Here is a 27,993-nt window from a genome sequence, read left to right on the forward strand (position 1 = left end):
CTCACTAAGTAGCTGAGGCTGTCTGTGAACCGCAGTCTTCAGGTCTCCGCCTCCCGAATGCTGGGATGATAGGCGTGCCCGCCACGCCTGGCTCTCCCTTTTATTTTGAAACTGGGTCTTGTAAGTTACCCCAGGTTCTAACTTGCTTTTTGTTGTTGTCGTTATTAACCTACTTATAATGACTTACCTTGTAGATCTTTCCCGAGCTGGTCACCAAGAGCCTCTTTACTTTTATCTTTGTGGCACTGGGATTGAATCCAGGGATGCTCTACCACTCTGCCACACTCCAGCCCTTTCTTATTTTGAAACAGCATCTCAGTGGGCATGGGGCTGCACACTTGTAGTGAGAGGCTGAGATAGTAGTGTTACAGATTCAAGAACAGCCTCGGCAACTTAGCGAGGCTCCCGAGAACATGATGAGACCCTATTTCAAAATAAAAAATAAGAGCCGGGTGTGGTGGCGCCAGCTTGTAATCCCAGCATTTGGGAGGCTGAGACAGGAGGATCATGGTTCAAGGACAGCTTCAGCTATTACTTAGGCCCTTTGTGACTTAGTGAGACCCTGTTTCAAAATAAATAATAAATAAATAGGGCTGGGGGTGTAGCTCAGAGGTATAATGCCCCTGGGTTCCATCCCCAGACCCGCAATAAATTAATTAAACAAATAAATAAAACGGAGGCTGGGCATGGTGGCGCACGCTTGTAATCCCAGTGCTTGGGAGGGCTGAGACAGGAGGATTGCGCAGGTTCGAAGCCAGCCTCAGCTACTTAGTGAGGCTCTCAGCAACTCAGTGAGACCCTGTTCCTTAATAAAATATAAAATAGGTCTGGGAGTACAGCCTGGAGGTAGGAAGCCCCTGGGTTCCACTCCCAGCACCACAAAAATAAATAAACACGGGGCTCAGGCTGTAGCTCAGAGGTAGATCATCCCTAAGGTGCATTCCCTAGGACCACAATTTAAAAAAGATAAAAATCAGACCCTCCAGCCGGTCGTGGTGGCGCAAGCTTGTAATGCCAGTATTTGGGAGGCTGAGACAGGACGATGACAGTTTGTGCCCAGCCTCAGCTACACCAACTCAGCGAGACCCTGTTTCCATAAAAGAATAAAAAATAGGGCTGGGGATGTCACCCGGAGGTAGAATGCTCCTGGGTTCCATTCCCAGTACTACCAAAAAAAAAAAATAGTCAAGACTCTCGCTCCATTACCTCATGCTGGCCCTGAATCCGTGGCCCTCCGGTCTCAGACCCCTCGTCCTAGATTACAGGCGTGCACACAAAGAGCCTCTTTATTTAGTTATTTTGTGGTGTGTGTGGCACAAGAGATTGAATCCAGGGCGTTCTACCACTGAGTACTCCCCAGCCCTTTTTCATGTTTATTTTGACACAGTGCCTCCCTGCGTTGCTGCACGCTGGCCCGAGCCTGCAGTCCTCCCGCCTCAGCCCCCCAGTCCTGGGGCAGGCGCACCCCCAGAGTGCATCTTCGTTCTTTCTCACACGAGCCCAACAGATGAGGCGCTGCTGGTCTAATTAGGTGGTTCCCAGTGTCACAGCCACACGTGTAACACACACATGTGCTTACATCTATAGGTTAAACCCCGGAAATCAGCCGCCAAGCCCTAGTGCACAGGGACGCTTGTCATTGACAGCTGTCCCCTAACTGTCCTTGGTGACGCTGTCAGTGCTCCTCGCCCTCGTGTCGGGTGTGTTAGCCGATGGCTTCGAGGCCATCGGGACCAGGGGAGGTCAGGGCACGCTGTTCTCCCTGGCCCTGTGGTAAAAGCCAGGTACAACCTGTGGTCTCTCTCAGGACACTTTTGACATCCGAATCCTGATGGCCAAGTCTGTCAAGTACACAGTGAACTTCTTAGAAGCCAAAGAAGGAGATTTGCACAGGTACCGGCCCGCACCCGGCCCGGCGCCCGCCCTGCCCTGGCCTTCCCAGCAGACCGTGTCCTTTGCCTTCCAGGATAGAAATCCCCTTCAAATTCCACATGCTGCACTCGGGGCTGGTCCACGGCCTGGCCTTCTGGTTCGACGTGGCTTTCATTGGCTCCCTGTGAGTGCCACCCCTGCTGTCAGGGGCCTGGGAGGGTGGGCGACAACGCAGGCCCCTCCATCCAAAAGGCGAGAAGGGATGGTGTCTGGAGGGTGAGAGGTGCCAGGGTGCAGCCCCCCATGAGCGCGCGTGCGTGTGTGTACGCTCACGCGTGTGTGTGCACGCCTGGAAAGCAGCCTGTCAGCTCTGGGCCCGGCCCAAGGGGGCGGATGCTTGGGGTTCAGGGGTGGCCCCAGCCCAGTCAAGTGTGTGCCTATGGTTCACAGAATGACCGTGTGGCTGTCCACGGCCCCCACGGAGCCCCTGACCCACTGGTACCAGGTCCGGTGCCTGTTCCAGTCACCACTGTTCGCCAAGGCCGGGGACACGCTCTCAGGGACATGCCTGCTTATTGCCAACAAAAGGTGTGGCCTGCCGCCCGGGGCTGGGGGTTCGGGGCCCGCCGCCTCCGCCGCCTCACGGCCGCCCTCCCCACAGACAGAGCTACGACATCAGTATTGTGGCCCAGGTGGACCAGACGGGCTCCAAATCCAGTAACTTGCTAGATCTGAAGAACCCCTTCTTCAGGTAGGAGGGCCTGGCCCACAAGGGGGACGCCCGCACCCCAACCTCGCAGCCGCGCCCACCACCCATCTCTGCCACAGATACACGGGCACCACGCCGTCCCCCCCGCCCGGCTCGCACTACACATCCCCCTCGGAGAACATGTGGAACACGGGCAGCACCTACAACCTCAGCAGCGGGATGGCCGTGGCGGGTAAGTCGGCCGTGGATCCCCCTGGCCCGGGGCCCGCCCGGCACCGCATCCAGGACGCTGCCCCACCCCTGACGCCTCCCTCTCTGGGCGCAGGAATGCCGACGGCCTACGACCTGAGCAGTGTTATCGCCGGCGGCTCCAGCGTGGCCCATAACAACCTGATTCCTTTAGGTGAGTGTCGCCACCCAGGCGGCGGGTGGGCACCGTCCCCAGCACTCGGTCCCCTCTGTCGCCTGCGCCTTTCCTCCTGCTGGGCTCTGGCTGGAGCCGCGCTCTTCTGCCTTGCTCTTTCGCTGCTGCGGTGCCTTCCCCGAGCGCTCAGCAGCGCTGGGGCCCGCAGGCTGGGGGCGGTGACCCGGCTCCTCTCCTTTCTTCCTTCCTCCCTGTCGCTGCGCAGCCAACACAGGGATTGTCAATCACACCCACTCCCGGATGGGCTCCATAATGAGCACGGGCATCGTGCAAGGTAACGCCTGCGCGCGCGTGCTCACCACCAGGGGGGCTGGGCAGGCGCGGGCTGGCGCTGGCCGCTCAGCGCCCACGGCCTGCCCCACAGGCTCCTCGGGCGCCCAGGGCGGCGGCGGCGGCAGCTCAAGCGCCCACTACGCCATCAACAGCCAGTTCACCATGGGCGGCCCCGCCATCTCCATGGCCTCACCCATGTCCATCCCGACCAACACCATGCACTACGGGAGCTAGGCGCCGTGCCCGACCGCCAGCACCAGGAAACCAAAAGGAGCCCGCGCCCCGGGCTGGCCCTCTTTGCTATGGGAACTTGGACACTTTTTACACATGTCGCCGTCGTCCCCACTCCCACCCCCAAGCGCGTGACGCCGCCTTGTTTTACACGATCATGTCGGGGCTTCGGTCCTCGCCTGCCCTCTCCACTCTGACCTGGCTTTGACGTCTGCTGTAACAGGCATGTCGGAGCCAAGCGCTGTGCCCCGGTCGTGCGGGAGGAGGGGAGCGGCGGCCCCGGCCCACCCCGGCCCTGCCCCCTCACCTGTCGCCAGCAGGAAGGCAGCCCCGGCTGGGCAGGATCTCTCCTTCAACTACCAGGCCACCACCGTCACCATGGGCGTGACATGCTGCTTTTTTTAATTTTATTTTTTTACGAAAAGAACCAGTGTCAATCCACAGACCCTCTGAGAAACCCGGCCGGCCGGGCCCAGCCAGCAGCCCCTCTCCCCAGGCTCAGGCTCAGTGGTGGGGCGCCTGCCAAGACTCCAGCGGGCAGGCTTGGGCCCCGCCCAAGGGTTCACCTCACACTTGAATGTACAACCACCGCTGTCTGAAGGCCCTCCGTCCTCCGCCCTGCCTCCGGCTGCTGCCTGTCCCTGAGCCCTGCAGGTCCCCTGCCCCTCCACCGGAAGCTGGGAGGAGGGAAGCCATCCCCACCTGGCAGGCCGAGAAGCCTCCAGGACCTGCCTCGGAAGGCGCCTTTCCCCGTAGCGAACCTTAGGCCCGTGTGTTCCCCAGACTTAGTGCTCCAGCCCTATGCTCTGATGGCGTCTGGCCCCCTTCACGCTGGGAGGGGACCTCACAGGTCCCTCCCTCCCAAAACAGAAAGACAAAACGAAATAAACGAAAGGTACGATTCAGCACAGGCAGTTTTCTTCTACTTCTGCTCCCTCGTTTCCGGCACCCCAACCTCAGATGCTGGAGCGCAGGCCAGGCCCCAGTCCCCAGTGCGCCCCAGGGAGGGCAGTGTCAGGGAGAGCAGAAGGCCCGCAGGCAGGCTGTGGGGCCAGAGCTGGGTCCTGTCCGCAGTGTGTCCCTGAGCCGCCCTGAAGTTCCCTGCTTGTCTGTCCCTCCGCCTTTATATAAATTCTCTGGATCACCTTTGCATAGAAAAATAAAAGTGTTTGCTTTGTAAGAAGTCTGGAAAGTAGCAGCGGCTGCAGCCCAGGCCTCCTCAGCAGGAGGAAGGCCCAGCCCCCACAGGAAGGGCCCCTTACCTGCGGCTGGCCCTCCTAGGTGGCCAGGGAGCCGGGCAGCGTGGGCGACGCGGGTGACAGGGCGGGGGGAGCGGGTGCCACTCGCTCCGAAGGCAGCGGCTGGAAGAAGTACAGCTGGACAGAGAGCTGGCAGTGAGCGCAGGGCTGGCAGCCGCCTCCCCGCCCGCGGCCCAGCCAGGGCCGCCCCGTACCTTGCAGCCCACGGCCAGGAGGGCGTGGAGCAGCACCACGGCCGACAGCAGAGCCACCGCCACCAGCCTGCTGTCTTCACGGACCACGGGCCACAGGGTGAACACCAGCCCCGCGGCCGACAGGCCCAGGGCCACCGCCCCGAAGAGCCACTGCAGCCACGGGACGGGGGTGAGCCACAGCACCTGGGAGCACAGGCAGCTGCAGCGCGCCCGTGGGACGGGGCTCCCTCGGCCCACCCGCCGCCGGCGCACTCACCACGGTGGGGATGAAGACGAAGAGGGAGTAGCCGTAGACGCACACCGTCTCCAGGAGGGTGTAGGGCCCCACGCGCTCGCGCACGCCCTTGCGCCACCGCAGGAAGCCCCACAGCGCCAGCGGCACCAGCCAGGCGTAGCAGTAGATGGTGATGCCCGCCACGGTCACTGTGGGGTGAGGCAGCAGTTAGTGTCCTGGCCCCGCGGACATGGGCTGGCCTGTGCCCCACTCACCCTTGTGGAACTGGGGGCTGTAGCGGACGGAGGGGTCCCTCCTCTGGGCCAGCACCAGGGTCAGGTTGCCAGTGACCGCCAAGACGAAGGCCAGGGTGGCGCAGATCCAGAAGGGGCCTGTTGGAGGGATGCCTGCTCAGAGCCCCAGCACCCAGGGCTGCGACCCTGGCCCTATGCCTCCCAGCAGTGATGGGTGGCCTCCTGCCGGAACCCAGTGGGGCCCCTTAGCTCGTCCTGGCTTCTCGGAACACTCCAGGTGCCCTGGCCTCGGCCTCACCAATCCCTCGACCTTCTCCACTTGCTGACAGCGCACTCCTGACAAGAGCGGCCAGGGCCAGTATCCTGCTGCCCGCCGTGAGCTCCGCCCAGCTTCACGCCATCTCGACGCTTCAGCCCTTCAGTGAGTGTCCTGCCTGCTACACCGCCAAGACTGGCTCCAACTCGCGACCCTCCCGCCTCAGCCCTGCATGCTCCGCACCCGCCTCGAGGTGTCCTGCTCCTTCCCTCGGGCCTGCCAGCCTTTCCATCCACCTGCAGCACGCCCCGCTCTGCTGAGCCTTCATGGCGCCTCTCCTGCCCGGCCTCCTGGCGCTCGCCCTCACCCGTGTCCAGAAGGGACCAGCCACTGCCGCGACCCTCTCACCAGTGTGGGCCCTGTGCTGCCTGTGCCCTCACCTCAGACGTCCCTTGCCGGGACCTCCTCCCCTGGGCCTCCCCTGGCGCTGATGCCAACGGGGCTTGCGCTCTCCCTCAGAGGCCTTCAGGCTAGATGGCGGCTGCGTGTCCCGAGCCACGTGGCTTCGCTCCCAGCCCCATCACCCTGCCCTCCGGAGTGGAACTTGGGGGCCACCCTGTGAGTGGCTGTACGTTCTCGGCTTCACAGCAGGGCCTGCCGCTCAGCCCACGCTGCTAAACGAGCACACGCAGCCTCACTCACCGTACAGGTCCGGACGATTTCGCAGGTAGTGCCGGACAAAGTTGTGGCCAGGACGGGGCAGCAGCGAGCCTCTGATCCGGTCCAGGACCTGGAGGGGAAGGCCAGGAAGCTTGCTGGGGACCTGCCAGGCCCTGAGAGAGTCCTTCCCCACTGGCCTAAGCTTCCCCACGCCCAACCTGAAAGGGCGCGACTGTCCGTTCCTGGGTTGATTTTGTCACTAGTGACTGAACCCGGGGGTGCTCCACCACCAAGATACCTCCCAGCTCCTCTGAGACACGGTCCTGCTACACTGCTAAGACTGGGCTCCACCTTGTGACCCTCCCGCCTCAGCCTCCTGAACTGCGGGGATTACAGGTGTGCACCACCACGCCTGGTTTCCTCTAGTCAGAGAGTGTGTGTGTATGTGTGTGAGCGCACGCACGCGCCAGGGATTGAATCCAAGGGCATTCTACTTCTGAGCTGCACCCCTAGCCTTATTTCTTTTATTTATTTTTTTTTGTGGTAGTGAAGTTAGAACCCAGGGACATTCTACCTCTGAGCTACACCCCCTAACCCTATTTTATTTATTTATTTATTTTAAATTTTTTTGGTGGTACTGAAAGTGGAACCCAGAGGCTTTCTACCTCTGGGCTATACTCCCAGACCTTTTTTTAATATTTTATTTGGAAACAGGGTCTCACTAAGTTGCTGAGAGCCTCACTAAGTAGCTAAGGCTGGCTTCGAACCCGTGTGATCCTCCTGTCTCAGCCTCCCGAGCGCGGGGATTACAAGTGTGTGCCACCACACCCGGCTTATTTATTTATTTAGCGGTACTGGGGATGGAAACCAGGGGCATTCTACCTCTTAACGGCACCCTCAGCCCTATTTTTTTTTTTAAATTCTTTCCAATTTTGAAACAGGGCTTCACTCAGTTGCAAAGGGCTTCTCTTAGGAGCTGAGGCTGTTCGCGTGAGCCATGATCCTCTGGTTGCAGCCTCCCGAATGCTAGGATTATAAACCTGTACCACCACACCAGGCTTTCTTTTTATTTTCTGAAACGGGGAATCACTGAGTTGCGAAGGGCCTCGCTAAGTAGCTACGGCTGTCAGTGAACTTCAGTCCTCTAGTGTCCACCTCCCAAGCGTGGGGATTACAAGTGTGAGCCACCACGCCCGGCTAGCCTTATTTATTTATTTATTTATTTATTTATTTGGTACTGGGGTTCCTGGAAGCCCTTCTACCTCTGGGCTACACTCCCAGACCTATTTTATACTTTTTTACTTTTGGAAACAGGGTCTCTTAAGCCAGCGCGGCTGGCTTCGAACCTGCACGATCCTCCTGTCTCCGCCTCCCAAGTACGGGGATTACAAGTGTGCGCCTCCACGCCCGGCTAGCCTTATTTTTTAAATTTGGAAACGGTCTTCCTAAGTCGCTGAGGCGGGTTATGAATCTGCGATCCTCCTGTCAGCCTCCTAGGTGCTGGGATCACAGGCCTGCACCGCCACACCTGGCTCTAGACTTCCAACAGTCTGTTTCGTGGCCTGGAGCTCTTTCCCTGGAGCTCCCACGCACCTTCCCACCACTCTGAAGGCTGTCTCCCAGCCTGCCCCTTGTTTGCTTCTCCCCCTCAGCTCTCGCGGACTCCTCTCCTGGCCCCTAAAGGACAGTCAGGATGTCCAGGGCAGACTCCCCCATATCTGCAGCACGTCCCTGCTCGGTGGTCCTAGGCTGTCCCTGAGGCCAGCCTGAAGCATTGATCCATGTTCCAGTGCACGCCTGTCCGTCTCTTCCTTTCCTGATCTGAACCCTTCTAGAGCCCCCATTACCCTCAGGATAAAACCCGAACTCCAAATCCTTAACATGGCTGGGCGTGGCAGTGCACACCTGTGGTCTCAGCTGCTCAGGAGGCTGAGGCAAGAGGTTCACTTGAACCTAGGAGTTCGAGGCCAGTCTGGGCAACGTAGCAAGAACCCACCTCAAAATAAAAAATGAAGATAAACCAGGCTTGTAATCCTGGTATTTGGGAAGCTGAGAGGAGGATCCAAATTCGTGGCCAGCCTCAGCTACCTAGGCTCTGCAACTCGGTGAGACCCTGTTTCAAAATAAAGGGTTGGGGGGTGCATGTTTGTAATCCCAGCATTCAGGAGGCTGAGACGGTAGGATCATGGTTTGCGTACAGCCTCAGCTACCTAGTGAGGCCCTCCATAACTTAGGCCCTGTTTCAAAATAAAGAATAAAAAGCAGAACAGGGGGTGTAGCTCGGAGGTCGAATGCCCCTAGGTTCCACCCCCAGAACCGCAAAAAAAAAAAAGCCACACATGGTGGTGCATGCTTGTAATCTCAGCATTTGAGAGGCTGAGACTGGAGGATGGCAGTTTGAGGACAGCCTCAGGTACTTAGTGAGGTCCTTTGCAACTCAGTGAGACCATGTTTCAAAATAAAAGAATAAAAAATAGGGCTGGGGGTGTGGCTCGGAGGTAGAATGCTTTTGGGTTTCATTCCCGGTACCACAAAATAAATAAGTAAGTAAATAAATAAATAAATAATAAGGCGGCAGGGGGGGTGTAGCTTGGAGGTAGAATGCCCCTGAGTTCAATCCCTAGTACCCCCCCCCCAAAAAAAAAGTACAGCTTCTGCCTGTCCCTCACTTCACACTCCAGACACACTCAGTGACAGGCAGCTCTGCCTCCAGCCATGCCTCCTGTCACCTTGGTTTTCTGCACATGCTGTTCCCCTCCACCCTGCCTGGGTCATCCTTCCTTCCTTGGGTCTCAGCAGGCTCCTCAGCTCCGAGGAGGCCTTTTCCACACCACCACACCCTCTTGGTCCCCAGAGTCTCCCCCTGTCACCGTAGCCCTTAGCCCACCCTTCCTGTCGCTGGCCACGCAGCTGTCCCCAGCACCCTGCCCCAGGCCTGGTGCTCAGTAAAGGGCAGCTGGTCCCAGAGGTGACCGGGGCACTCCCGCCGGCTTTCCAGGCCTCACCTGTGAAGTGTCCACATCAAAGAAGCTCTGATAGTAGCCAAATGTCCAGAATCCAGGCTGCGGCTTCTCCTCCTGCAGAAGCTGCAGAGTGTGGGCTTTCAGTGCCTGGCCGCGGCCTCGCTCAGCCACAGGTGAGCACAGGTAGGGCGTGAGGACCTAAGTGACTCACCGCCGTCTTGTCGCCCTCCTCCTCCATCTCCTCAGCTCCATAGCTGCCCCCAGAGCCCATGGCCACAGCCACGTGTCCCTGTGGGGTCACCTGGTCACTTCTGCTGGTGGTGGGTGCATCTGGGGTCTCAGCCAGAAGATTAGTGGCTTCCTCGAATTCTAAGAAGAGGGGATATGGCACACAGGTGCCTTCTGAGGGTCAAGACAAGCTGCCAGGCCTGTTGCTCATGGGAGGGGGTCTAAGGTGCTAACTGGCCACCTCAATATTGACTCTTCCCTGAGGTAGGCTCAACGTTCACAGTTTGGGGGCATGGGGAGGCGTTCTGTTCCTTACTTCAAACATGGGAAGGCGATGCTTAGGACCTGGGCACTAGAGACAGATTTGAGGTCTAAGTTGCCTCGGGTGGGGGTGCGGGCTTTGAGTGCGGGATGGATCTCACTTGTGGGTCACGGTTCCGGTCTGGGATGAGGGTGCGCAGCAGTCGGGGGTTCGGGTTTAAATAGGATTATAAGCTGGGAGGTTGTGACAAGGAGCGGGAGTACAAGTTCCGGCCACGTCGGGGCCACACTCACCGTGGAAGGCCAGCTCGTCCGCCGCTGCCATGGTGGTTCAGGGGCGTCACTGCATTCCGCCTTGAGAACAGAGGCCGATTAGTCCTGAGCCCCTCCCGGGCACTATCCCTCGGCCCCAAGCGCTGCTGGCTGCTAGCGACACCCATGGGGGTTTCCTCGGCCCCAAGCAGTCGCACCCCGCCCTCCTCACCTGAAGCCACCTTAGCTGGCGCGGCCCGGGCTCTCTGCGCCTGCGCGGCCCTCCGACCCGTCCGAGTCCCCCGGTTCGGGCTAGACAGCAACATCCGGCAGCGGTCCGTCTCCTAAAACGTTCCGGAGGAAGGCCGCTTCCGGCCACTTCCACGCGTGCGCAGAGGGAACCCCCTTTCCCAGGTCTTTTGATTTCGAGTACTGAGCGTTTGCTTCCGGACACAGGACTCCGCGGCGGAAGAGGATGGCGGCCGCCGCTCTGAGAAGGTTTTGGTCCCGAGGCAGCGGAGGAGCGAGCGGGGAGGCGGCGGCCCAGCCCGGAGTGTGGACGCGGCTGGGTGAGTGGCGGCGGGGCGCGGCGGGGCGGGCGCCCTCGGGCCCGGGCGGCTCTCACCGCGCTGCTTTCCCCGCAGGCGCCTGGGCCCGCGCGCTGCTCCGGGACTACGCGGAGGCCTGCCGGGACGCGGCGGCGGCGGCGCGGGCCCGCCCGGGGCGCGCGAGCGTGTACGCGGGGCTGCTGGGCGGCGCGGCGGCCTGCTGCGCGCTGGCGCCCGGCGAGGCGGCCTTCGAGGAGGCGCTGCTCGACGCGTCGGGCACGCTCCTGCTGCTGGCGCCGGCCACGCGCAGCCCCGCCTCCGAGGCCTGCGTGCAGCGGCTGCTCTGGCTGCGCGGCCGCGGCCGCCTGCGCCACGTGAACCTGGGGCTCTGCTCGCTGGTGTACGAGGCGCCCTTCGACGCGCACGCGAGCCTCTACCAGGCGCGCTGCCGCTACCTGCAGCCCCGCTGGGTCGACTTCCCCGGCCGGATCCTGGACGTGGGCTTCGGCGGCCGCTGGTGGGTGCTGCGGGCCCGCATGCGCGACTGCGACATCAACGACGACGAGTTTCTCCACCTGCCCGCACATCTGCGCGTCGTGGGGCCCCACCAGCTGCACTCCGAGGCCAACGAGCGGCTCTTCGACGAGAAGTACAAGGCGGTGGTGCTCACCGACGATCAGGTGGACCAGGCGCTGTGGGAGGAGCAGGTGCTGCAGAAGGAGAAAAAGGACAGGCTCGTCCTGAGCCAGGCCAACTCGCTGGTCCAGTCGGAGGTGGCGCGGTGAAACCCGCGAGGCTCGGGGCCCTGGCCGACTGCACGTGGGGAAAGTGAGGCTGAGCTCTGTGCTGTGTCCTGTCCCGGACTGCGCACGCGTGGGGAGCCCTACCCCCTCTCTCCTTGTTAGTGTTAGCTGAATTCAGAGCCCTGGTCCAGGAGTCAGGGAAAGCAAAGCGACTTGACCCGAAGGTTCATCGCTGAGTCTTCTCCGTTAGCCTTTTTCCCGGCGGAGGATGTAAGTAGCTGAGTGGTAGAGTGCTTGCTGTAGCCTGCCAGAAGCCCAGGATTAAATCCCTAGAATCGCAGAAACACTTCAGCCTTTTTCATTGGCTGACTCAGACCTCTTGATGCAAATACTACACTGGTCAGGTTTATCTCAGGCCCTTCTAAGACGTGTGTGTGTGTGTGTGTCTGGGTCCTCTATTTTTATTAGTAATACATGTACATATAGATACACCTACCTACACACACACACACACACACACACACACACACACACACACTTTATTTTGAGCCAGGCATGTTGGTACACACGTGTAATCTCATCTGCTGGGGAGGCTGTGCAGGAGAAGAGCTTGAGCTATTTAGCAGTACTCTGTCTCAAATAAAAAAGGACGGGGGATGTGGCTCAGGGGTAGAGAGAGTGCACAGCTTGTGCAAAGCCCGGGATTCCATTCCCAGTACAACAAAATCAACCTCACAAAACTTTATTTTGAAATAAGTATAGTCTCAAAGGAAGCTAGTAAAATAACAAACATCCAGTATGCCTTTCCTCAAGTGGTGAGTTTGACATTACATACCAAGCCAGGAAATTGGCATTCACAGCGCTGGTCGTGAGAGGGAAATGCTTTGGCCACGACTTGATTTTACTGTGGTGAGTGATTGGCGGCGGCTTGGAAGCGTGAAGCGTATCCTGACCTTGACATCTGTGTGGCGTCGTAGATCCTGTTCTCCTGCCCTGAAAACAGAATTCTTTGGAAAGACATAATACTACACACTTGGTACTTAGCTAGGTTATGGCAGTCACGAGGTAAAATATTAGGTGGATGATACTACTTCTCACTGTGAGGCCTGTGACTGGCTAATAAAACCAGGAGATGAAAGACGTTCATTGTGAGGCCCTCGTCTTTGTGTTTTGTGATATCAGGGATTCCATCCAGGGCCTCACAGGTGCTAAGCACACACACACTTTCCCGCTGAGCTCAGCCAGCTCCCAGCCCTTGTGATGTTTCTGTGCTTTGCCACTCCATTTTTGAGATTTGAACCTCTCATTCATAATAGGGATTTACTGGAGACAAGGTAGTTTTAAATCTTTGACCATCTGGTAAATCCTCATCTCCATTTTACAGAATAAAAGCTGAGATTCAGAAAGTTAACTTTTTAGCCAGGCATGGTGGTGCACACTTGTAATCCCAGTACTTGGGAGAGAGAGACAGGAGGATCACAGGTTCGAGGCCAGGCCAGCCTCAGCTACTTAGGGCCTCTGCAACTCAGTGGACCATGTTTCAAAATGAAGAATAAAAAATAGGGCCGGGGCCCAGTGTGGCAGCGCACGCTTGTCATCCCAGCATTCGGGAGGCTGAGACCGGAGGATCGCGGTTCGCAGACAGCCTCAGCTACTTAGTGAGGCCCTCTGCAACTTCGTGAGACCCTGTTTCGAAATAAAGAATAAAGCCAGGTGTGGTGGCATATGCTTGTAATCCCTGCGCTTGGGAGGCTGAGACAGGAGGATCATGCAGGTTTGAAGCCAGCCTCAGCTGGCTTAATAGACCCTATTTCCAAATAAAATATAAAAAATAGGTCTGGGAGTGGAGCCTGGAGGTAGAAGGCCCTGGGTTCCATCCCCAATACCACCCCCCCAAAAAAAGTAAAAAATAAAAAAATAGGGCAGGGAGTATAGCTCAGAGTTAGAATGTCCCTCGGTTCCATCCCCAGTACTGCAAAACAAAAAAACAAAAACAAAAAAAACCCCCGAGGCACTCTACCGCAACTGAGCCATACTCCAAGACCCTATTTGAGAGATATGGTCTTATTAACTTGCCCAGGCTGTTGGTTTTGTGGGTGTGTGGGGGGGTACTGGGGATGGGGCTTTCTGCCTCCAGACCTATTTTATATTTTATTTGAAAACAAGGTCACACTAAGTTGCTGAGAGCCTAAGCTGCTGAGGCTGGCTCTGAATCTGCGTGATCCTCCTGTCCCAGCCTTCCAAGCACTGGGATTACAAGCGTGCACCACTGTGCCTGGTTCCCACATGATATTCTCAGGCCTGTTTTTTTATACTTTATTTGGAAACAGGGTCTCACAAAGTTGCTGAGAGCCTCACTAAGTAGCTGAGGCTGGCTTCAAACCTGTGCGATCCTCCTGTCTCTGCCTCCCAAGTGCTGGGATGACAAGCGTGCGCCACCACACCCGGCTTAGTCTTTATTTTGGAACAGGGTCTCACTAGGTTGCGGAGGGCCTCACTAAGAAGCTGAGGCTGGCCGCGAACCGCGATCCTCCAGCCTCAGCCTCCCAACTGCTGGGATTATGAGTGTGCACCACCACGCCTGGCTGCTTGTGTCAGGTATTAAGGCCACTTCTGACTTCTCACCGTGGATGCCTGATGTTGCACTTCTTCCCAAATCTTCAGGAAGCTCTGAAGGTGAGGACAGAACGTGGCCACACAGGTAACGCTCCAAGCAGCTGGCAGGAATTGTGGCTCTGTGTCAGCGCAAGATTTAAGGGCACGCTTCCTGCCGGGCGTGGTGCCTCATGCCTGTAACCCCAAAACGTGGGAGGCTGAGGCATGAGGATCACAGATTGGAGACCAGTCCCAAGAGAGACTATTCTTGGGAACCTAGAGAGACCCTTTTTATAATTTTTTTTTTGGTATGGTACTGGGGATGGAACCCAAGGCCTTCTGCCTCTTGGCTACACTCCCACACCTATTTTACATTTTATTCGCAAACAGGGTCTCACTATGTTGCTGCGAGCCCAAGTATCTGAAGCTGGCTTCGAGCCTGCCCGATCCTCCTGTCTCGGCCCCCCAAGTACTGGGATTATGAGGGTATGCCACCACACCCAGCTGAGAGACCCTTTAAAAAAGGGGGGGGGACTGGTGTAGCTCAGAGATAGAAACCACACCTCACCTTTTTTTTCATACTGGGGATGGAACCCAGGGGCATTCTACCTCCAAGCTACACCCCCAGCCCTATCTTTTATTTTTTATTTTAAAATAGGGTCTCACATAGTTGCAAAGGGCCTAAGTGGTAGCTGAGGCTGGTCACAGACCTGTGGTCCTCCTCTGTCAGCTCCCAAGTACTGTGATGACAAGTGTGCCCCCCCACGCCTGGCTCCCCCAGCCCTTTTTATTTTCGAGCTGTCTGGCTTGTCGCTGAGGCTGGCCTTGGTCTTCCTGTTGTAGCCTCCCAAGCACGGGGCTGAGCTCTCCAACTGAATTCTTGTACTTAGCAGGATATCCCTTAAGGTTTCCATGTCTTCATGGCTTTGCTCCTTTTCCTCAGGAATGTATTCCATTGTCTGGATGCTCCAGTTATCCAGAATACTTGGCTATTCGGCTCTTTGAGCCCGTGGCACATAGCGAACACCAGAGGACGCCAGAATCCGCTTTCTCCCGCCCGCGGTGATCCTAAACCATTCATTCCTAGAGAAGTTCCACTGGCTCCCTTTGGTGTAAAACCGAGGGTTTCAGGACTAGGTGTGTCCTTGGGGTTGATGATTCTTGCTTCAGCGTTGACGGGCTTTCCCAGCATGATGGGCTAGCTCTTACCCCCAAGGAAGTTAGCTGAAATGCTGGCTCGATTCTCCAACCACTGAGCTGTGGTTAGAGACAGGGCCCAAAACGGCCCCAAGTCCCAATTTATTAGGAGGACGGCTCCTGCAGCCCTGGCCCCAAGAGGCTTGGCCTGGTTGGATGTAGAAGTCAGGGGACCCTGCAGAAGGGGCGTCACTTGGTGTATTAGCTCATTCCCTAGTACTACAATGAAATGTCTGAGGCTATGGGCCTCACAAAGAAAAGAGCACGCTTGTTATCTCAGTACTTGGGAGGCTAAGGCAGGAGACTCATAGGTTTAAGGCCAGCCTCAGCTACTTAGTGAGGTGCTCTGCAACTTAGACCCTGTTTCAAAATAAAGAATAAAGCTACGCCGGGCGTGGTGGCGCACACTTGTCATCCCAGCATTTGGGAGGCTGAGACCAGAGGATCACGATTTGCCGACAGTCTCAGCTATTTGGGCCCTTTGCAACTCAATGAGACCCTGTTTCCAAAATATAGAATAAGAAATAGGGCTGGGGATGTAGCTCGGAGGTAGAATGCCCCTGGGTTCCATTCCCCAGTACTGCAAAAAAAAAAAAAAAAAGCTGGGCGTGGTGGCGCGCGCTTGTAATCCCAGCATTCCGGAGGCTCCAACAGGAGGACACAGTTGGAAGACAGCCCCAGCTACTTAGTGAGGCCCTGTGCAACTCAGTGAGGCCCTGTTTCAAAATAAAGAATAAACAATAGGGCTGAGGTGTAGCTCGGAGGTCGAATGCCCCTGGGTCCCATCCCCAGTACTGCAAAAAAAGTTAAAATTTTTTTTAAGAATAAAAAAAAATAGGGTTGGGGGTAAAGCTCTGTGGTGGAATGCCCCTGGGTTCCATCCCCAGTACCAAAAAAAGAAAAAAGAGGATTAATTCAGGCTTGGTCATCCTCACATGTAATCCCAGTACTTGGGAGGCAGAGACAGGAGGATCACAGGTTCAAGACCAGCTTCAGCCACTTAAGGAGACTCGCAGTAACCTAATAAGACCCTGTTTTGAAGCAAAAAATAAGCCAGGCGTGGTGGCGCACGCTTATAATCCCAGTGCTTGGGAGGCTGAGACAGGAAGATCACACAGTTTCAAAACCAGCCTCAGCTACTGAGTGAGGCTCTCAGGAACTTTGTGAGACCCTGTTTCCAAGTAAAATATAAAATAGGTCTGGGAGTATAGGCCGGAGGTAGAAAAGCCCCTGGGTTCCACCCCCAGTACCACAAAAAACAAGGAGTTGGGTGTAGCTCAGAGATAGAACACCCCTGGGTTTAGTTTCTATCACGCGTGCGCACACACAAGGACGGGGATTAGCTGACATCCGAGATCAGGCAACCCCATCAATTCAGCCTCTGGTTTTAGCCCCTTTGCTACGTCACATTATGATAGGCGCTTGTGCAAAAGAGAGATTACATGGCAAAAACGGGGAGCCAGAGTGAAATGGGTGTGAGAATCCAGGGACTGAGCTCCCACCACATGAAAGCTGAGGCCGAGCTCAAACCCTTTCAATTTGTACTTTTGTTCTTGGGATTGACCCCAGGGTATTCCACCTCTGAGCCAACAGCCCAGCCCAGCCCTGTTTTATGTTTTATTTTTATTCTTTATTTTGAAACAGGGTCTCACTGAGTTGTGGAGGGCCTGAGTAGCTGAGGCTGTCTGGGAACTGCGATCCTCTCGTCTCAGCCTCCCGAATGCTGGGATTACATGCGTGTGCCACCACGCCCAGCTTTTATGTTTTATTTTGAAACAGGATCTTCTTGCTAATTGGCCGAGACTGTCCTCAAACTTGCGATCCTCCTGTCTGAGCCTCGCAACTACTAGGATTACAGGCACCAGGTTTTTTTTTTTTTTTTTTTCCCCTGGAGATTGAATCCAGGGTATTTTACCTCTCAGCTAACACCCCAGCCCTATTTTGTGTTTTATTTTGAAACGGGATCTTGCTAATTTTCTGAGGCTGTCCTCGAGCCTGCAACCTTCCTGTCTCAGCCCCCCCAGCGCTGGGGTTCCAGGTGTGCGCTCCCACTCCAGGCTGTGTGCACCCTTCCGCCGGGAGTGTTTCTGCAGGTGATTTTGGAGAGCTCCACTAAGCTAGAGGCGCCTTCTGGTTGCTCCAGTTCAGGGCCGGGCAACCCGTTCTGCCACAGTCTCACAGGTGCCACCCCCAGCTTAATTGGTACTTTGCAAGGAGAGTGCGGAGGGAGGGGAGGGGAGCGCAGGCGACAGCCACAGGCTGTCCCGCTGCAGCAGATCAGACCCTCGCACACCTCAGCACGCCCTGCAGACTCTGGGCCAGGTCGAGCCATCACTGGTATGGTGTTCCCTTTAGCAGGTAAAGCGATAGGATGGTTAGAAGGCGACTTCCATCATGACGGAATCATCCTCCCGGGGCATCTGGCCTGGCCTTTTGGTAGTTGGTAGTTGTCATGACCTGTACCCGTTCATTTTCTGTTACTATCAGAAATCCCCGAGGCTGTGTACTGCAAGGAGGAAAGACGTGTAGTTAGCTCACAGCTGTGGAGGCTGAAGGGCATGGAGGCCCTCAGAGGACCACTCCATCCTTTGCAGAGCACACTCCCGTGCACCAAGGAACTCCCGCCAGGCCCTGCCTTGTTTGTGTATTTACTTATTTATGGTTCTGAGGCAGGAACCCGGGGCCTTCGACCTCCGAGCTACACCCCAGCCCTATTTTTTATTCTTTATTTTGAAACAGGGTCTCACTAAGTTGCACAGGGCCTCACTAAGTAGCGGAGGCTGTCCTTGAATCGTGATCCTCCTGTCTCAGCCTCCCAAATGTGGGGTTACAAGCATGCGCCATCACACCTGGCTACACTCAGCCCTTTTTAATTTTTTGGGGGGGAAGAGGGTCTCATGAGGTTGCTGAGAGTTTTGCTATGTTATTGAGACTGTCTTTGAACCTGCCACCCAACTGTTTTACCCTCTCAAGTACTGAGATTACAGGCATGTGCCACCACGCCAGGCTTCCTTTTTTTTTCTTTTGCAGGTCTGGGAATGGAACCCAGGGGCATTCTACCTCCGAGCTACACCCCAGCCCTATTTTTTTTTTTTTTTATTCTTTATTTTGAAACCAGGTCTCACTGAGTTGCAGAGGGCCTCACTAAGTAGCTAAGGCTGTCCGTGAACCACGATCCTCCGGTCTCAGCCTCCCGAATGCTGGGATTATAAGCATGTACCACCACACCCGGCTATATTTATTTTATTTTTGAGACAGGGTCCTACCTAAATTGTCTAGGCTGGCCTAACACCATTGATCCTCCTGCTTCAGTCTCCCAAGTGTTTTACATTTCCCTTTATATGTGTGTGGTGTACTGGGAATTGAGCCCATGGGTGATCTACCTCTGAGCTATACCTCCCCTCCCCCGCCTTATTTTATTTCTTTTTTTTTTTTTTTTTGCGGGTCTGGGGATGGAACCCAGGGGCATTCGACCTCTGAGCTACAGCCTCTGCCCCATTTTTTATTCTTTATTTTGAAACCAGGTCTCAGTAAGTTGCGGAAGGCCTCACTAAGTAGCTGAGGCTGTCCGTGAACCGGGATCCTCTGGTCTCAGCCTCCCAAATGCTGGGATTACAAGCTGCGCCACCACGCCCGGCTTCTGACTTTATTTCTTATTTGAAAGCAGTGTCTCACTATGTTGCTGGGAGCCTTGCTAAATTGCTGAGGCTGGCTTCAAACCGGCCAGATCTCAGCCTCCCAAGTACTGGCATTACCAGAGGCTAGCTCTCAACCTGCGATCCTCCTGTTTTAACCTCCCTGATGGTGGGATTACAGGCATGTGCCACCACATTTGTCTTTTTTTTAAAATTTTTCAGTACTGGTGATGGAACCCATGACACTCTACCTCTAAAGTACATCTCCAGCCGGGCGTGGTGGCGCACGCTTGTAATCCCCGCACTTGGGAGGCTGAGACAGGAGGATCGCGCAGGTTCAAAGCCAGCCTCGGCTACTTAGTGAGGCTCTCAGCAACTTAGTGAGACCCTGTTTCCAAATAAAATATAAAATAGGTCTGGGAGTATAGCCCAGAGGTAGAAGGCGTCTTGGTTCCACCCCCAGTACCACAATAAATAAATAAATAAATATATATATATATAATAACACAAATATTAAAATATATAAAGTACATAAATATATATAAAGTACATCTCCAGAAATACACTTTTTAAAAAATTTTCAGAATCTTGCTAAGTTACTGCACACTGGCCTTGAACCTGTGGTCCTCCTGCTCCCAAAACAGCTAGAAAATAGGATTTTTAATATTCCTTTTTTATTTTTTTGGTACTGGCGATGTAACACAGGGGCATTCTACCTCTGAGCTATACCCCCAGCCTTTTTTTATTATTATTTTATTTTGTTTTATTTTTATTATTATTTTTGGTGGTACTGGGGTTCCTGGAAACCCTTCTGCCTCCAGGCTCCACTCCCAGACCTATTTTTTTATATTTTTCTTAATTTGGAAACAGGGTCTCCTAAGCCAGCAAGGCTGGCTTCGAACCTGCGTGATCCTCCTGTCTCCGCCTCCCAAGCACGATGGGAAGTGTGCATGCCCAGATAATAACCATATATGAGAGCTGGGGTGGTGGCGCAGGCCTGCAATGCCAGCAACTGCGGAGTAAAGGCAGGAGGCTTGCTAGTTCTAGACCAGTCTTGGCAATTTAGTGTGACCCTGTAACAAAAGAGAAATGGCTAAGGATGGAAGCCAGTGGTAGTGTCTCTGGGTTCCATCTCCAGTACCATAAAACAAAAATCGAAAACAGATAGAGGCCTAGAGGCTAAGCGTTAACAAAGCCCTGTCCCTAGCCGCTTTCAGGTCTGTACTAAAATGTTTTCTAGCTGGACGTGGTGTGCCTGAGAGGCTGAGACTGGAGGATTGCAGGTTCATGCCCAGCCTAAACTAAGTGAAACCCTGTTTTAAAGTAAAGAATAAAAAATGAGTCGGGCGTGGTGACACATGCTTGTAATCCCAGCATTAGGGAGGCTGAGACAGGAGGATCGCGGTCCGCGGACAGCCTAGATAGTGAGGCCCTTTGCAACTCAGCGAGACCCTGCTTCAAAAATAATCTAGGGAGCCGGTATGTAGCTCAGTGGCAAAGGTCCTGCTTTGCAGGTGCGGCGTACTGGGCTCGATCACCGGTTCCAAAAAAAAAGAAAAATTATATATATAAGGTCTGAGTGTGTAGCTCGGAGGTAGAATGCCCCTGGATTTTACCCCCAGTACCGAAAAAAAGTCGAGCGTGGTGGCGCACTCTTGTGATCCCAGTATTTGGGAGGCTGAGACAAGAGAATCACAGTTCGCGAACAGCCTCAGCTACTCAGTGAAGCCCTCTGCAATTTAGACCCTGTTTCAAAATAAAGAATAAAAAACTGGACAGCGGGTGTAGCTCGGAGGTCGAATGTCCCTGGGTTTCATCTCAAGACCCGCAAAAAAATTTCCCAAAGACCCTCCATTAGAGCCCATGTCATTCGCTGTACGTTTTACTTATTTACATTGACCCTGAGCTCGACGGCGGCTGAGACGCAGTAGAAGGTCGATAAATATTTGCTCGACCCATTAATGGCACTCAGGTTCTGCAGAAAAGGCAGCCACAGTTTGGGCCCCACCTGGCCTAGCAGGACAGGTCCCGCCGCCCCAGGCCCAGGCCGACTGTGGCCGTCGGACGGGCTGGGGGCGCGCTCGGCCTCCGGCGCCTATTTCCTCCTCCATCACTTCCTGCAGCCTCAGCACCGCCCGGTCCCTCCCCCAGCTCCCCGGCGCGCCGCAGTGGCGCCCGCTCCGCGCATGCGCGGCGGCGTGGGGACGCGCGGCGTGCGGAGGCCCAGGCCGGCAGCGCGCAGGCGCAGGTTCGTCGCGGGGCGGGGCGGGCGGGGGCGGGGCGGGCGCGCGCGCTCCTTCGGGGCCGAGCCCACTTTATTCCCCTCCCTCAGGGTGCGCGCGCACGAGCGGAAGGGCTTGCGGGCGCGCGCACGGGCCGGGCCGGGCGCCGGAAGCTGAAGCGGCGGGGGGCGGGGCGGCGGGTGCGCGCGCAGCGGGGGCGCGGGCGGGGGGGGCGAGGCGGGCGCGCGCGCGAGTCTGGCCCTCGCTCGGCGGCGGTGGCGGCTTCTTTGTTTCGCGAGGAGCAGCGAGACGCCCGCTCGGCCCCCGGCCCCGCGCCGGGGTGGGGGAAGGCGGCGGCGCCGGCGGCCCCGGGTGAGGACGGCGGGCGCGGCGGGCGGGGGGACGGTTTGAATGGAGCCGGGGCCCGCGGCGGCGGCCGGCGGCCGGGTACGGCGGCGCCCGAGGGCCAAGAGGCCGCGCCCGGGGCCCGGCGGCCGCGTGGAGGCCGCGCGCCCGAGCGGGCCCGCCCCGGGCTCGGCGCCGCCCGCCCCGCATCGGCCCCGCCGCCGGGATCTGACGAACCCTCGTCGCGTCCCGCGCGGGGAGAGGCCGCAGCCCCAGCCCTCGCAGGCAGCGACGCCCAGAGGTGTCTCCCCGAAGTGCGGGGGGCGCGGGAGGGCCTGCGTCCTTCACCTCCCTCTCGGTCGGCCGTCCAGGTGAAGGCTTTTATTTAAAAGCTGGCCCTTTCCAAGCAAGTGTTTTGCGCCGTTCCAAAGACACGGATCTCGATCCCCCCCCCCGTGACCCCCTAGGGAAAGTAGAAGGGAGTGAGAGGAAGAGCCCCTTCCCAGGGCTTTGAAACAAGTTTTCAGTCTGAGTTGACCGGCTGGGTTGCAGGTGACTCCTGGCGCGGTGGTCACTCTGCTGTGTGACCTTAGGCTGCGCCTCTGACGCTCTTTGGTGGGGGACCCTCCCGAGTGGCTTGGTGAGAGCCACTCAGTGGTGCCGGCAGGTGCGAAGCGTTGGTATTGACCGGTTAGGTCTCCCCTTTCATTGTTCAGCAAATGCCTGGATCCCAGCCGAGTGGCACTTGCCTGGAGGCTGGGTCTCAGCCTCTGCGTCTTGTGGAGGAGTAGGCTGCAAATGTGTTAACAGACCCCGTTGGCCCGCCATGGGGTCCTTACTCCCCACACTGGGAGAGGCCCACAGACATCAGTGAGGCTACAAGGGAGAGAGGACCCTTACTCAAAGTTAGGAGGATGTCCAGGCTTGGATTCGGGGACTTTGGGGGAGAGGATACTGGGATGGATCCCGGGGTGCTCTACCACCAAGCCACATCCTTAGCCCATTTCATTTTTGGTATTGAAGGCTGTACTAAGGGGCATTCTACCTCCAAGCTACATCCTCCAGCCCTGTTTATTTTATTTGCAGTATTGGGGATGGAACCCAGGGGCATTCTACCTCCAGGCAACACCCCCAAGCTCTATTTTTTATTCTTTATTTTGAAACCGGGTCTCACTGAGTTGCGGAGGGCCTCACTAAGTAGCTGAGGCTGTCCGCGAACCGCGGTCCTCCCGTCTCAGCCTCCCGAATGGTGGGATGACAAGCGTGCGCCCCCACGCCCGGCTCTGTTGTATTATTTGAAACAGGGTCTCACTAAGTTGCTGAGGAACCTCGTTAGGTTCTGGAGGTTGGCCCGTGTTGGCCACGCTGCAGTCCTTCTGTCTCAGCTTCCCAAGTACTGGGAGCCTCGGTGCCTGGCTCCCCTTTGATTTTTCGAGTCTGATCCCGCTTTTGCCCAGGCTGGCTCAGGGCTTGCCATCTTTTGGCTCTTCTTCACGCACTGGAATTACAGGTGTGTACTGCCTCACCCGGCTCAGGCTTGTGTTTTTACTTCTCCTGACTACCTTGCACCAGGCTCTGCGCCCCTCTGCTGCTTGGTGCTTTCCCAAGTTGCCGTGACTCCCAGCGCCAGCAGAGCAGGAGCTGTAATCTGCCTAGTTCACTGCAGCAGACCCTGGGCCTGGCACATAGTAGGTCCTAACAAACATGTGTCAAATGAGCAAGGAGGGTCCCTGGGAAAGTTGGTGGGCCGATGTGTGAAGTGCTGGGTGCAGGAATGTAAGCAGTAAATGTTGTGTGTGTGTGTTGCTTGGAATTAGCCCCGGGCTTCTCCATGTTAGGGAGGCGCTCTTCCAGCCCCTGTTGGAGTCTGGTTTCAGGCCGGTGTTTCCCGCGTCTGCTGTCCCCTGTCCTGAGTGAATTGGGGTCCCGGTTTGTTGGGGATGGCGGTGAGGAGTCGGACCTCCTCACTTGGCTCCCTGAGCCCTGGCCTGGCCTCAAGCAGGGCACTCACCAGTAGGCCCCGGCTTGAGCCGCTGTGGCTGAGAGACGGCAGGGCATGGGATGCGCGCCATTGGCTAGAGTACTACGGCTTGTTCAATTACTGTTTTGTAAACCTGCCTTTACCTTTGGTGCTGGGATGGAACCCAAGACCTCACATGTGTTAAGGACCCACCCTACTGAGCTGTGGTCTGAAGCCTAAATAAAAGTTCTTTGTGTTTTGTTTTTTGTGGTGCTGGTGATTGAACCCAGGGGCATTCTACCTCTGAGCTATACCCCAGCCTATTGTTGTTGCTGGGTGTTGTGTGTGGTACTAGGAATTGAACTCTGGGGCATTCTAACTCTGAGCTATACCCCCAGCCCTATTTTATTTTTATTTTGAAAAGGGTCTCACTGGGCTGATGCGAGTTTCACCACTTGTTGAGGCTGTTCTCCAACTTGTGATCCTCCTGCCTCCCAAGTACTGGGATTCCGAGCATGCACTACCACACCTGGCTTCCCAGCCCTTATTCATTCAGTTGTTTATTTATGCGATACTGGGGATGGAACCCAGGGGCATTCTACTTCCAAGTGACACTCCGAATCCTGTTTTTTATTCTTTACTTTGAAACAGGGCCTTAACTGAGTTGCAAAGGGCCTCACTAAGTAGCTGAGGCTGTTCATGAACCGTGATTCTCCTGTCTAAGCCTCCCAAATGCTAGGATTACAAGCATGTGCCACCATGCCCGGCTTATTTATTTATTTTTTGATACTAGAGATTTAACCCAGGGGCATTCTACCACTGAGCTGTACCCCCACACCTAGCCTTGTTTTATGTTTTATTTTGAAGCACGGTCTAAGTTGCTAAGGGCCTTGCTATATTGCTTAAGCTGTCCTCAGACTTGAGATCCTCCTGTCACAGCCTCTCTAGTACTGGAAGGGTGGGTTACATGCCCAGCTTTTTTTTTTTTTTTTTTTTTTTGCAGTAGTGGGGAATGGAACCCCCATCACCCCATCCTTTTTTTTTTTTTTTTTTTTTTTTTCCCAGTACTAGGGATGGAACCCAGGAGCCCAGGAGCATTCTGCCTCTGAGCTACATCCCCAGTCTTTTTTGTTTTTTTTCAGTACTGGGGGTGGAACCCAGGAGCATTCTACCTCTGAGCTGTATCTCCAGTCCTTTTCTTTTTTTTTTTGTTTTGCAACAGTGTTTTGCAAGGTTACTGAGACTCTCCATGATGTAGAGGCTGGCCTTGAACCTGTGATCCTCTCTCATTCTCAAGTGCTGGATTACAGGTGTGCACCGCCTTGCCCGGCACCTTTTTATTTTTTTATTTTGAAAAACGGTGTCACTAAGTTACTGAGGCTGGCCTTAAGCCTGCAGTCCTCCACCTCAGCCTCCCAAGAACTAGGATTCCAGGCATGCGCCACCACGCCTGTCATTGCAGAGAACCTTCTACCAGAGAAGGCACCACAGTCCCCGGGCAGTTTTTCAGCAGGGCTCCTGTCCCCTGCCAGGGTGTGAGCCCGCCTCTGTCATTTTCCCTCTTGGTGCTTCAGAGAAGTAGGGATGGGGCCTTGGCTCATAGTAAGCCCTGGGCCGTGAAGGCGCTGTGGGCCCAGTCGCTGGGGCTGCCGTGCGCAGAGGAATCCATTCACACTGATGAAGATGCAGGTCGTGAGCTGACCCAGCCGCTGGCTCCCCATTCATGCAGAACACAAGCGGGCATTGAGCGCCACCGCGGGCAGCCGGGCGGGAGCGGAGAGCCGCCCGGCCGTGTGTGCATGGGGACGCCGAGAGCGCGCGTGTGTAGGGTGTTGCGGGGACTGAGCGACAGTTGTGAGGTGCCTGGCGTGCGGCCTGGCACGCTGCCCCTACAGAAACAGCTGCTTTGGGGTTGGGGGCCTCAGTGGCACCTCTTGCCGAGCACATGGCGTTTCAGCCGCGGATTCCGTCCCCAGCCCCAAAAACAAAGCAGCACTTGGCTGCTGTTCCCGTTATCAGAATTTCCACCGTGTCTATGGGATGGCGCATGTGTGTATTTATACATATATATATTTTTTTCCTCCTGGTCTTGAGGATTGAATTCAGGAGCATTCGACTTCTGAGCTAAACCCCTAGCCGTATTTTTTATTTTGGAGCTTAGCCTCATTAAATTGCTGTGAGTGGCCAGGAGCTTGGGATCCTCCTGTCTCAGCCTCCCAAATACGGGATTACCAGTGTATGTCACCATGCCTGCTGAGAGAGGATATTTTCTGCTGTATTTTTATTTTATTTATTTATTTATTTATTTATTTATTTATTTATTTATTTATTTTGCAGTACTAGGGATGAAACCCAGGGGCATTCTACCTCCAGGCTACACCCTCAGCCCTGTTTTATTATTTATTTTGAAACTGGGTCTCACTGAGTTGCAAAGGGCCTCACTAAGTAGCTGAGGTGCGCGCGCGTGCGTGTGTGCGTGTGATTAGGGATTGAACCCAGGGGCTTTCTTTTCTGAGTCTCACACGCAGACTCTTTTTGTTTACTTTGGATCAGGGTCTCTCTAGGTTGCTGAGTCTTGCTAACTTGCTGATGCTGGTTTTGAACCTGCCATCTTTGTATCTCAGCCTCCTAAGTACTGGAATTACAGGCTTGTGCCACCATGCCCAGCTAACAATGATGCGTTTAAAGTGTTTATCTGTAGCCGGGCCAAAAAAAAAACAAAACAGTTTTTTGGGGGGCTGGGTGTGGTGGTGCTCACTGGTAACCCCAGTACTTGAGAGGCTGAGATAGGAGGATGAAGATTCTAGCACAGTCCAGATGTAGGGAGACTCTTAGCAACCTAGCAGGATCCTATTTCAAAAATAAAACGTGCCGGAGCCGGGCGTGGTGGCGCACGCTTGTAATCCCTGCGCTTGGGAGGCTGAGACAGGAGGAACGCGCAGGTTCGAAGCCAGCCTCAGCTACTTAGGGAGGCTCTCAGCAACTTAGTGAGGCCCTGTTTCCAAATTAAGTATAAAATAGGTCTGGGAGGATAGCCCGGAGGTAGAAAGCCCCTGGGTTCCACCCCCAGACCACAATAAATAAATAAATAAATAAATAAATAAATAAATAGTAAAAAGGGCTGAGGATGTAGCTTGGTAGACTGCTTTTAGATTAAATTCCAGTACTCTTCACCCAACCAAGTTTCTTTGGACAGGATGGGGTGGTCCGTGTCTGTAATCCTAGTACTTGGGAGGCTGAGACGGGAGGGTCACAGGTTCAAGACGAGCCTCAGCAATTTAGTTATACCCTGTTTCAAGATAATACAAAAAGAAAAGAAAATAGGACTGGAGGTGGAGCTCAGAATTAGAAGGACCCTGGTTTCGAGCCGGGCGTGGTAGTGCACGCTTGTAATCCCAGCACTTGGGAGGCCGAGACAGGAGGATCGCACAGGTTCGAAGCCAGCCTCAGCTACTGAGTGAGGCTCTCAGGAACTTAGTTTTGTGAGACCCTGTTTCCAAATAAAGCATAAAAAGGTCTGGGAGTATAGCCTAGAGGTAGAAAAGCCCCTGGGTTCCATCCCCAGTACCACCAAAAAAAAAAAAAAAAAAAAAAAGAATGCCCTGGTTTCCATCCTTAGAACCTTCCCGATCTCTTCAGGGATTCTTTGGGGGGGGCACTGGGCTGGACCTGAGGGCATTCTACCTTTAAGCTGTACTCCAGCCCTATTTTATTTCTATTTAGAAGCAGGGTCTTGCTAGGTTGATGAGTCTCACTACTTGCTGAGGCTGTCCTTGAACCTGTGATCTCTTGTCTCAGCCTCCCAAGTACTGGGATTACAGCAGTGCACCACCTGCTGGGGTTTGGGGGTTTTAAGATGCCTTTACTAGCTCATCATGCCCTGCTGGCTCAGGAAGCAGGTGGCCGAATGACACTTGCTGCTTCACCTGTGACGGGAGGCTAGGGCAGGGCTCTGACTAGGGCAGGGCTCGCTGTGCGCCGGGCTCGCCTGAGGCTCAGTGAGGAGCGCAGGGAATGCGCTGTTCTTTCTTTCTTTCTTTCTTTCTTTCTTTCTTTCCTTCTTTCTTTCTTTCTTTCTTTCTTTGTGGTACTGGGGATGTAGCCCAGGGGCATTCTCTGAACAACACCCCCCAAACTTAGTTTTTAATCTTTACTTTTGTTTGTTTGTTTGTTTTGGTGGTACTGGGGGATGGAACCCAGAGGCTTTCTACCTCCAGGCTACACTCCCAGACCTTTTTTATATTTTATTTGGAAACAGGGTCTCACTAAGTTGCTGAGAGCCTCACTAAGTAGCTGAGACTGGCTTCGAACCTGTGTGATCCTCCTGTCTCAGCCTCCCAAGCGCGGGGATTACAAGCGTGCGCCACCACGCCCGGCTCTTTAATCTTTACTTTGAAACAGGGTCTCACTGAGTTAGTTGCAAGGGCCTCACTAAGTAGCTGAGGCTGTCTGCGAACCCCAATCCTCCTGAATGCAGGGATGACAAGCGCACCCCACGCCCCTCCCTGGCCCATCCCTGGACCCCTGCGTGGCTGGATTCTCCCTGCTGTGCTCCCATCCTCTGGACTTCAAGGCTGTCCTCAACACCCCCCCCCCCCTTTTTGGGACTGGGGATTGAGCCCAGGGGCATTTTATCTCTGAGCTACTCCCCCAGCCCTCAATTTTATTCTTTATTTCAAATAGTCTCACTAAGTTGCA

At 55.3% G+C, this 27,993-nt stretch overlaps 3 protein-coding genes across 3 annotated transcripts in view; 2 read left to right on the plus strand and 1 right to left on the minus strand.

The window, feature by feature from the left end:
- CARM1 (coactivator associated arginine methyltransferase 1) overlaps nt 1–3,512 on the plus strand; it is a gene marked incomplete at both ends in the record, with an annotated part of 39,653 nt that extends 36,141 nt beyond the window's left edge. The window contains 9 exon segments of the mRNA XM_080715524.1: nt 1,710–1,776; nt 1,778–1,893; nt 1,967–2,056; nt 2,323–2,460; nt 2,534–2,623; nt 2,701–2,813; nt 2,907–2,984; nt 3,211–3,279; nt 3,370–3,512. Of these exon segments, the coding sequence (XP_080571650.1) occupies nt 1,710–1,776; nt 1,778–1,893; nt 1,967–2,056; nt 2,323–2,460; nt 2,534–2,623; nt 2,701–2,813; nt 2,907–2,984; nt 3,211–3,279; nt 3,370–3,512 (904 nt within the window).
- Nucleotides 3,513–4,786: 1,274 nt separating this feature from the next.
- YIPF2 (Yip1 domain family member 2) lies at nt 4,787–10,123 on the minus strand (the record flags this gene model as incomplete). The annotated part of the gene is made up of 8 exons (XM_080715525.1): nt 4,787–4,885; nt 4,963–5,145; nt 5,219–5,385; nt 5,452–5,568; nt 6,389–6,476; nt 9,352–9,432; nt 9,521–9,678; nt 10,093–10,123. The coding sequence occupies 8 exons, from the start codon at nt 10,121–10,123 to the stop codon at nt 4,787–4,789; spliced, it is 924 nt and encodes a 307-aa protein (XP_080571651.1).
- Nucleotides 10,124–10,522: 399 nt separating this feature from the next.
- Nucleotides 10,523–11,383, plus strand: TIMM29 (translocase of inner mitochondrial membrane 29; the record flags this gene model as incomplete). The annotated part of the gene is made up of 2 exons (XM_080715155.1): nt 10,523–10,619; nt 10,695–11,383. The coding sequence occupies exons 1-2, from the start codon at nt 10,526–10,528 to the stop codon at nt 11,381–11,383; spliced, it is 783 nt and encodes a 260-aa protein (XP_080571281.1). The 5' UTR covers nt 10,523–10,525.
- Between the last annotated feature and the right edge of the window lie 16,610 nt (nt 11,384–27,993).

This window comes from Muscardinus avellanarius, assembly GCF_963383645.1.
Source record: "Muscardinus avellanarius genome assembly, chromosome: 18".
Lineage (NCBI taxonomy): Eukaryota > Metazoa > Chordata > Mammalia > Rodentia > Gliridae > Muscardinus > Muscardinus avellanarius.